Below are 9,269 nucleotides of genomic sequence, written 5' to 3' on the forward strand. Positions count from 1 at the left end.
TCTGTCTGTGTTTGTGTCTGTGTGTGTGTTTCTGTGGGTCTGTGTGTCTGTGTGTTCATGTGCAAGGATGGCTGTATCTATCTGTGTGTCTGTGTTTGTGTCTGTGCATTTGTGTGTGTGTATCTGTGTGTGTCTGTGTGTGTCTGTGTATTTGTGTGTGTGTGTGAGCACCACGGCCTGTGCAGGGGTATCCACTCACTCCCGAGGCTCCTGTGCATGTCCGTGTGTGTCCCTGTGAGTGTGTGCGTGTGTGTGTGTGTGTGTGTGTGTGTGTGTGTGTGTGCAGGCAGCCGGTAGCGATGGCTCCTCGTTGCCGTGTAGCTGGAGCAGGGGCTCCTCAGAAATCACTCCACAGCAGCTTTGGATCCTGGCAGGGCAATAACAGGGGGGCAGGGCAGGCCGGGGGGGCAGCAGTGGGGGCTGCAGGGACCTCGCAGGGTGATAGGAGGGTCTCACGGGGAGCAGGTGGGGCAATAGTGAATCCTCACAGGGAGTTGTCAGGGCAATAGTAGATCCTCTCAGGGACCTGGTGGGCTAATAGTAGGCTCTCTTACAAGGACCTGGCAGGGCCGTAGCGGATCATCCCAGGGTCCCGGTGGGATGATAGCAGGATCTCTTACAGGTACCTGACAGAGCAATGGTGGATCCTCGCAGGGCCCTGGCAGGGCCATAGCGGATGCTCACAGGGACCTGGCAGGGCAATACCCTCACGGGGCTGGCTGAGGAGGGTCCCCAGGGGCAGGTTTGCGGGTTCCCTTGCGGGATGCGCGGCTCGGGGCGGGACGGGCGGGCTGTGCCGCTGTCCGCGGTGCTGCCCGGGCCGCTGTCCGCGGTGCTGCCCGGGGCCCGCCGCTCTCCGCCGTGCTGACCGGGGTCCCGGCGGCTCCTCGCCGGCCAGTCCCGCGTGTCTCGTGGCCTCTCCGATCCACAGCTGCCCCAGAGCTCGCCCCCGAGCCTGACCGCAGCTGTCTGATCCAGGAGCCTGGAATTTCCCAGGCAACACCCTCTCAGGGTGACAGGCCGTCCTGCCAATTTTGAGGCCCTCATCCCTCCTCACTACCAACTGCTGGTAAACTCTCCAGCACCTTGGACAAGCTCTGCCTTCCTGGCAGCTTCCGTCCTGTTCACCCCATCATCCTCACTGTCTGTGCAATGTTTGTGATGACAGGCTCTCAGAGCCCCGTTTTCCTCTCCCTTCCTGCGTCAAATCCGCCCCCCAGCACTGCATCATCACTTATTGTGGGTGACAAAACCCTCCTGAATGAAGTGACTTCTCTGGCAGTGACGTCTCCTGTGAAATGTGCACCCTGGAGTGGATTTGGAAGCTGAAGGACTTTGACCTTTGCTTTTGTCAGGTTTACTCCCACTGTGTGTTGGGAAATACCACTCCACTGCTGGAAGACGTTTCCACATGAGCCTGCAAGAGCAAAGGGGGCTTGTTATGGGGTTACAGATCCGGGCTGCTCCTGTGAGATCCCAGAGCAAGGATGGTTGTACCAAGCGCTGAACAATCCTGATGATGATGGCTGGCCCAGTCATGCAATCTGCAAACAGTGAGATGTCAGGGAGTGAAGGCCAAATCTCTGCTCTCCTGCTGCTTTGGGGTGGTCAAAAAGCTTATGAAGGGGCTCATGGAGCTACTGGAAATCAGAGTAGATCTGTACTGACACCTCCAAGGCAGACAGATTTGTGTGCCACTGTCCATCCGCTGTCTCCACGGGTTGGGAGGACCTGGGGCAGGACAGGGTGTGCCCTGGGTGTCCCAGCACACAGCAGTTGGAATCTCCATGGGATGTGGGAGTTGCATTTTCTATGTTGGAGGAATGTGGCCTCAGCCCTGGGGTGCAGGAGCCTGGGGGGCTGCTTGGCTGCAGGCAGGGGCTTTCCTGCAGCAAGGGAGGGCAGATCCCAGTGCTGTCAGAGATAGAGGAGAGAACAGCTCTTGGACCCACTCCCCTCCCCGGTGTGTGTCCCCAGCCCACCTTCTCCACACTGGGTCTTTCCCCAGCACAGGCCTGCTCCTGGGGGTGGTAGGAACACCCAAATCCTTGCCTGTCCATTTTCCCAGAAAGAAATGCCTGCCCAGCCTCCCAACCGCCACTGTCTGGAGCCACCTGTGCCCAGAGGCCCGAATCTCTGTTCATCTTTTTATTTGAAGTGACTTCCCAGCTCACTCAAGGTTCAGGATTTCTGTGCTCCAGACAGGCAGCCTCAGTGCCTGGGGCAGCAGGGACCTGGCTCAGCTTCCCAAGGCAGGGCTGGGAAAGCTGCTGGATCCACTGAGTCCCCCCTGAGCGTGGCCTCAGGGACCAGCCCAGGTCTGAGTTGGTTGTATCTGTTACCAAAACCTCCTGCTGGCTGTAGTTCAGTCCGGCGACTTGTCAGCATCTGTCTCCTCCCATGACCATCCCCTTGGGCTGCCAAGGCCCCGGGCTGCCCCTCTGTCACCACCTGCCCTCTCCCTGGGGACAACCAGGGTGCTGAATGGCTCTGGCTGTGGGCTCTGTGCTGGATAAACAGCCTTTCTGTGCCACCCTGTAATTATCTGCTGGGATTTGTGCTGTGTGAGACACCCTGGTGCACGTTCTGTTTGCTTCCCCAACTGCTGCCAAGAATCCAGTCTCTGGTTTTAAGTTTCTTCCTTCTTTCCTCTCCTCTTCTCCTGCTTTTAAGCAAATTTAACTCATGTCCAAGCACCGAGGGCCCAGCTCCGCTGTCGGGCAGCAGGAGTGGAGGCAGCAGCAGCTGCATCCAAGTCGGGAGTGGCACCAGACTGTCTGCACGGGGCTGGGCTCATCCCTGGAGGATGGGATCTCTCCTGAGTCGGGCTGTCTGCTGGCACCTCCACACCACTGCCACTCCCACCACGGGAGAGGCTTCAGCAGCTCGCACCGGCCCCGTCCCACGGCTGTGCTGGGAACCGTGTCCTCAGGAGATGCCACGTGCTGTGCATCCCACGGGGTTTGCCAGCTGTGCCACTGGCAGCTGCCTGCTCTCCTGAGCTCTTGTTTGCATGGCTGCTCCCTCCCTGCTCGCTCCAGGAGAGCTGGATGAGGCCAGGGACGCTGTGAGGGGGACAGCGATGGGCTGGGGGCAGAAGGCGATCTGGGCTGCATCCCTCTCAACAACCACTTCCCCGAGGCTTCATGGAGCATCCTCAGAGCCCACAGAGGAGTGTTACCAGGCAGGATGCTCCTCCCTTGGTGCCCCCTCATCAGACCCTGGCCATATTCATCCCAAATAAAGCAGCTAAAATAATTCCCTTGATTTTATCGCCAGTCCAGGGGGAGCTGGCAACGAAGAGGTTCCTCAGGTTCCATCACATACTGATGGATGGACATTCCAGGCATCCCCCAAGGCTTCAGGGCCATGTCCCTGTCCCCTGATCCATGCACTGAAAGCCCTTTCCTGTACTCCAGCTCCTCATCGTGTCCCCAGGGGCCACCAGGAGCCAGCTCTTTCACGGCGTTTGGCACAGCACTGGCAAACAGGACAGGAGCACTCCAGCAGGGCCCCACACCAGGCACCAGCTGGGGCAGGGGGAGGGGGCTGAGCCCCATCAATTATTCACTTCTGTATTTATAGAGGGAAACGTGTTGAATAATGGATGGCGGGTGTGGCGGGGCCGTGGAGAGCCAGCCCTGCTGCCACTGCAATATTTATTGCCTGGTTTGCCGGTGCTGCCCGGCTGCCGAGAGGCTCCTGCCTGGCACAGGCTCACAGGGAGCTCTGCTCCACCACCACTGCCTCATCTCCCCTCCACAGAAATGCTCCCAGGGCTGGAGCCCCTCTGCTCTGGAGCCAGGCTGGGAGAGCTGGGGGGGTTCACCTGGAGAAGAGAAGGATCCAGGGAGACCTGAGAGCCCCTTACAGGGCCTAAAGGGGCTCCAGGAGAGCTGGAGAGGGACTGGGGACAAGGGATGGAGGGACAGGACACAGGGAATGGCTTCCCATTGTCAGAGGGGAGGGTTACATGGGGATACTGGGGAGAAATCATTGGCTGAGAGGGTGATGAGGCCCTGGCACAGGTTGCCCAGAGAAGCTGTGGCTGCCCCTGGGTCCCTGGAAGTGTCCAAGGCCGGGTTGGACAGGGCTTGGAGCAACCTGGGCTAGTGGAAGGTGTCCCTGCCCATGGCGTGGAGGCTGGATTGAGATGAACTTTGAGGTGCCTTCCAACCCAAACCAGTCTGTGGTTCCTGCTCCAACCCCCACTGATGGCTGGATTCCAGCTCAGAGAAGGATGTGAATGTCCAGGGACAAACCCCCATCTGTCCCTCATCATGGGGGATGCCACAGCCACGTGGCCTCTGCGAGGACCCTGCTCTGTGCCCCGGCCATGACCCTCTGTGCCTGTGCCCACCCTCCCTGCATTTCCCGATCCCATGTGCCCCCCTGCTCCCTGCACAGGGACTCCCAGGATCTCCCCCCCAGCTCCGTCCCCCCTCCCTGCCAGCCTGGCAACCCCTCACCCCACGTCCCTGTGTTCCAGAGAGACCTGTGGAAGATGTCGAACCCGAGAAACGGCGACACCAAGCCCCCATGTTTGCCCCGCAATGGACTGGTGAAGATCCCCACACAACCCAACGGCCTCGGCTCCGCCAGCATCACCAAAGGCACCCCCGCCATGAAAAACCGCCTGTGCCAGCCTTCCTCCGTGCCTGCCATCCTCAGCCCGGCCTTAGCCCACCGCAGCGACCTGCCCATCCCCAGCCTGGCCTCCCCGCTCTCCTTGGCTGCTCTGGCCAGCGTGTCCTCCCCTCCCGGCGCTTCCTTGGTGGGACTGAACGCCAGCGAAGGCTCAGAGCAGCCCTCGCCCGAGCGGCTGCCGGGCTCGCCCTCGGAAAGGCAGCTGGCGGTGGACGAGAAGATCCTGAACCGCCTGTTCTGGTACTTTTCGGCGTGTGAGAAGTGCGTGCTGGCACAGGTGTGCAAGGCGTGGCGGCGGGTGCTTTACCAGCCCAAGTTCTGGGTGGGCTTGACACCCGTCCTGCACACCAAAGAGCTCTACAACATCCTGCCCGGTGGGGAGAAGGAGTTTGTCAGCCTGCAGGGCTTCGCCGTCCGTGGCTTTGACGGCTTCTGCCTCGTGGGCGTCTCCGACCTGGACATTTGTGAGTTCATTGACAACTACCCCCTCTCCAAGAAGGGGGTCAAGTCCATGAGCCTTAAGAGGTCGACCATCACAGATGCAGGGTTGGAGGTAGGTGACCCTGGCGAGGTAACGATGGTGTGTCACTCCTGGTGGTCCTGGGGACACACATGAGGGTAGGGCTTTCTCTGGTAGCAAGAAAGGGGCAGGCAGGTGGCATGGCCATCCTACAGGTGTGGGCAGCACTGGGAGCCCCTGCCTGTGGTCTGGGCAGTGGGATGGGTGCAGGCAGGGGGTCAGGATGCTGCCGGGGGGGGTTCATCCCTGCTGCCCATGGATGCTGCCAGGAAGGCACAGCCAGGCAAGGTGCTGCTGGGCAGTGGATATGGCAAGGGGTGACAAGCAGGACTCAGGGGATGGGGACATTCCCGCTTGGCTGGCTGCTTCCCAGCAATGGGGGGTGACCTGAGCAAGGGGCTGAGGGTCAGACAGAGATGGGGCAACTCATGGTCCCGCACAGGGCCTGGCAAGGTCCCCACTGAGGTCCCTGCCTTGCACCATGGCCAAACACAGCACCAGCTGCTCCATGGGCGCATCTTACCTGAGCAGTTCCTGTGTTGGGAGCAGGCATCGATCCTGACTCTGCAGACAGCACCTGGTACAGCACCGGGGCTGTGCCTGGGAGTCCCTGAGTGTCCCCTCCCACTCCTCACCAGTGCTGGTGTGTCCTGCACCAGGGAGGTCCCAGGGAGGAGGCTGCAGCCAGGCAGGACTGAGAGCAGAGCCACGGGGGGCTCAGAGGGATCTGGGGCGGGCAGGGCTGCTCAGAGCACAGGGCAGTGCCCACCATGCCCTGACCCCCTGACCCTCGGCAGGTGATGCTGGAGCAGATGCAGGGCGTGGTGCGGCTGGAGCTGTCGGGCTGTAACGACTTCACGGAGGCGGGGCTGTGGTCCAGCCTAAACGCCCGGATCACGGCCCTGAGTGTCAGCGACTGCATCAACGTGGCCGACGACGCCATCGCCGCCATCTCGCAGCTCCTGCCCAACCTCACCGAGCTCAACCTGCAGGCCTACCACGTGACGGACACGGCGCTCGCCTACTTCACCGCCAAGCAGGGCTACACCACCCACACCCTGCGCCTCAACTCCTGCTGGGAGATCACCAACCACGGCGTGGTCAACATGGTGCACAGCCTGCCCAACCTGAGCGTCCTCAGCCTCTCGGGCTGCTCCAAGGTGACGGATGACGGGGTGGAGCTGGTGGCCGAGAACCTGCGGAAGCTGCGCAGCCTCGACCTCTCCTGGTGCCCTCGCATCACCGACATGGCCCTGGAGTACATCGCCTGCGACCTGCACAAGCTGGAGGAGCTGGTGCTCGACAGGTACGGGGACGTGCAGAACCGTGTTGGGCTGTGCCGTGCCATGCCAAGCCGTGCCATGTCATGCTGAGCCATGTTGAGACATGCCATGCCATGCCATGCCATGCCATGCCAAGCCAAGCCCTGCCATGCCGTGCTGTGCCATGCCATGCTGAGCCATGCTGTGCCATGCCATGCTGAGCCATGCTGTGCCGTGTCACACCATGACAAACCATGCCATGCCACACCATGCTGTGCTGAGCTGCGCTGGAAGCAGAGGGTGCAGCATGGAGGCCGTGGTCTGGGGACACCCCTGGGTGCCCCACTCCTGGCCAGCCCTGACTCCCCTGTCCCCGGCAGGTGCGTGCGGATCACCGACACCGGCCTCAGCTACCTGTCCACCATGTCGTCCCTGCGGAGCCTCTACCTGCGCTGGTGCTGCCAGGTAGGTGGGGGAGCACAGCTTGGCACAGCGGGGAGGGCAGGGTGGCACCTCCCCGGGGATGGGCCATGAGCTCAGGGTGGGCTCCACAGGCCGGCTGGAGGCCCCAAGGCTTGGTGCAGGGAAGGGGGTACTCCTGTGAACTCAGCAGGACTCAGCCCTGGCACCCAGACCCAGCACCAGTATTGCCCAGCCCCAGTATCCTGCCCCAGCATCCTGCTCCAGCACCAGGCTCTCTGTCCCAGCTCCCTGCACCCAGACCCAGTACCCTGCCCCTGCCCCCAGCATCCTGCTACAGCATCCTGCATCCTGCTCAGGCTCCCTGCCCCAGCACCCAGCTCCCAGTCCCAGCTCCCTGCACCCCGTACCCGCACCCCGTACCCCCACCCCATACCCTGCCCCAGCACCCTCCCCCAGAATCCTGCACCCTGCCCAGGCTCACTGTCCCAGTGATGCTGAGCCCCAGTGTTGTTGGTCCCCTCACTGTCCACCCCATTCTCATTCCCTTTTCTTTTCCAGGTGCAGGATTTTGGCCTGAAGCACCTCCTGGGCATGAGCAGCCTGCGCCTCCTCTCGCTGGCTGGTGAGACACGTCCCCAGCCCAGGGACCAGGGGAACAGGACCCCGTGGGGCTGCAGAGAGAATGAGTGTGGGGACAGGGACAAGCCAGGGGACAGCCTGGGGACAGCCAGCACCCCCCACCCTGAGCCAGCAGGCACCCACACCCAGCACAGCTCTGTGGAGAGGGGTCCATGGCTGGGCTCTTGGGGTGCTGTGTTTTTTGGGATGGGGATTTTTTGGGTGCTGGTTTTTAGGGTGTTGGTTTTTGAAGTCCTGTTTTTGGGGTGATCTTTTGGGGATAATGGTGCTTTGGGGTGCTGGGTTTTGGGATGCTGGGGTTTTGGGGGGCTTTTTTGAATACAATTGCTTTTGGGTGCTGGTGTTTTGGGGTGCTGGTTTTTTTGGCTGGTCTTTTTTTGGGTGTCTTGGGTACTTCTTTTTGCATGCTGATTTTTGGGGTTCTGGTTTTTTGGGTGCTAGTTTTGGGGTTATTGATGTTTTAGGATGCTGGTTTTTTGGGGGTACTGGTGCTTTATGGTATTTATTTTTGTTTCACGGTGTTGGGGTGATTTTTTTGAGTGCTGGTATTTTGGGTGATTTTGGGGGGTTTCCTGGGGGGGTGGCAGTACCATTTTTTTAGCTTGTCAGGGGGTTTTATTCTGGTTTTTTGAGGGTTCTGGAGTGTTTTGGAGTGCTGGGCTTTGAGGTGCTTTTCATTTGGTATGGGTATGTTTGTGGTGCTGGGGTTTTGGGGAGCTGATCCTTTAGAGTGCTATTTGTGCAGATCTTAGTGTTCTGGGATGCCTTTGGGATGCTATTTTTGGGGGTGCCGATGCTTTGGGGTGACGGTGCACCCTGTTTCCTTGCAGGCTGTCCCTTGCTGACCACCACGGGGCTGTCGGGGCTGGTGCAGCTGCAGGAGCTGGAGGAGTTGGAACTCACCAACTGTCCCGGGGCCACCCCGGAGCTCTTCAAATACTTCTCCCAGCACCTCCCGTGCTGCATGGTGATCGAGTAGCGGCGGGTCCGGCCGCCCGCTGCCGCGCCCACCCCGGCCACCATCGCCCACCCCATCTCCTCCCGGCCGCTGGGGGACACGAGAGATGCCCTCGCTTCCAGCCGACCCAGGACAACCCCCACACTGACTACCCCGAGGGACAGGGGGCTCCGGGAGGAGATGGGGGACGGCGTCGCGCCTCGCCGGAGTCCCCCCGGGTACGATGTAAATTCCCCCCGCACCGCCGCCATCGCCCAGTCTCCTCCCAGTGTCCTGCCAAGCCCTTTCGGACAGACAGACGGACATCATGGAAACCCAAAGCGGGAAGGCGACGCTGTGTGACCCCCCCGGCCGCATCCTGCTCCCTTGGCCCGGGTGCCGACACTAAGGACGCTCCTGGGGGCCAAAGGATGCTCCCAGGGATGGGCGAGAGGAGGATGCTCAATTTTGGCACCCGTGGGTGGCGGTGGAGGCTGAATGGGTCCCCTCGCACCCCCGGAGCGGGTCACCGAGCCCACCCCCCCCCGTGCTGTGTGTCCCCCCCAGCCCCCAGCCCTGCCTTTGGGGCGCTTTCTCCTGGTGAATAGGATGTTCCTCTCCGCCCGCCCGCCGCCCTCGCATGCTCGCTTGCTTCAGTCTCGTGCTATGGCAGGTTTCGGGGTACCCGGGGGCACGGTGACAAAGTGACAGCCCCCACTGAGCCACTCCACACGGCCGGACCCTGCCCAGGGAGCCGGGCTCTCCTGGCCAGCACCTCCCTCGCCCTGGGGGATGGAGGAGGAGGAGGGACCCATCCGTCTGGGATGGGACATCCCGGGGG

At 61.3% G+C, this 9,269-nt stretch overlaps 1 protein-coding gene across 1 annotated transcript in view; it reads left to right on the forward strand.

The window, feature by feature from the left end:
• Window positions 1–8,825, forward strand: part of FBXL16 (F-box and leucine rich repeat protein 16) — a 14,523-nt gene extending 5,698 nt beyond the window's left edge. The window contains exons 2-6 of the mRNA XM_027889598.1: window positions 4,490–5,200; window positions 5,965–6,473; window positions 6,810–6,894; window positions 7,411–7,474; window positions 8,322–8,825. Coding sequence (XP_027745399.1) covers window positions 4,505–5,200; window positions 5,965–6,473; window positions 6,810–6,894; window positions 7,411–7,474; window positions 8,322–8,470 — 1,503 coding nt within the window. The 5' untranslated portion in view covers window positions 4,490–4,504 and the 3' untranslated portion in view covers window positions 8,471–8,825. The remainder of the gene's footprint in view (window positions 1–4,489; window positions 5,201–5,964; window positions 6,474–6,809; window positions 6,895–7,410; window positions 7,475–8,321) is intronic.
• Window positions 8,826–9,269: the final 444 nt, after the last annotated feature.

This window comes from Empidonax traillii, unplaced genomic scaffold (genome assembly GCF_003031625.1).
Source record: "Empidonax traillii isolate 1590-97213 ecotype Southwest subspecies unplaced genomic scaffold, ASM303162v1 scaffold267:size678996, whole genome shotgun sequence".
Classification (NCBI taxonomy): domain Eukaryota; kingdom Metazoa; phylum Chordata; class Aves; order Passeriformes; family Tyrannidae; genus Empidonax; species Empidonax traillii.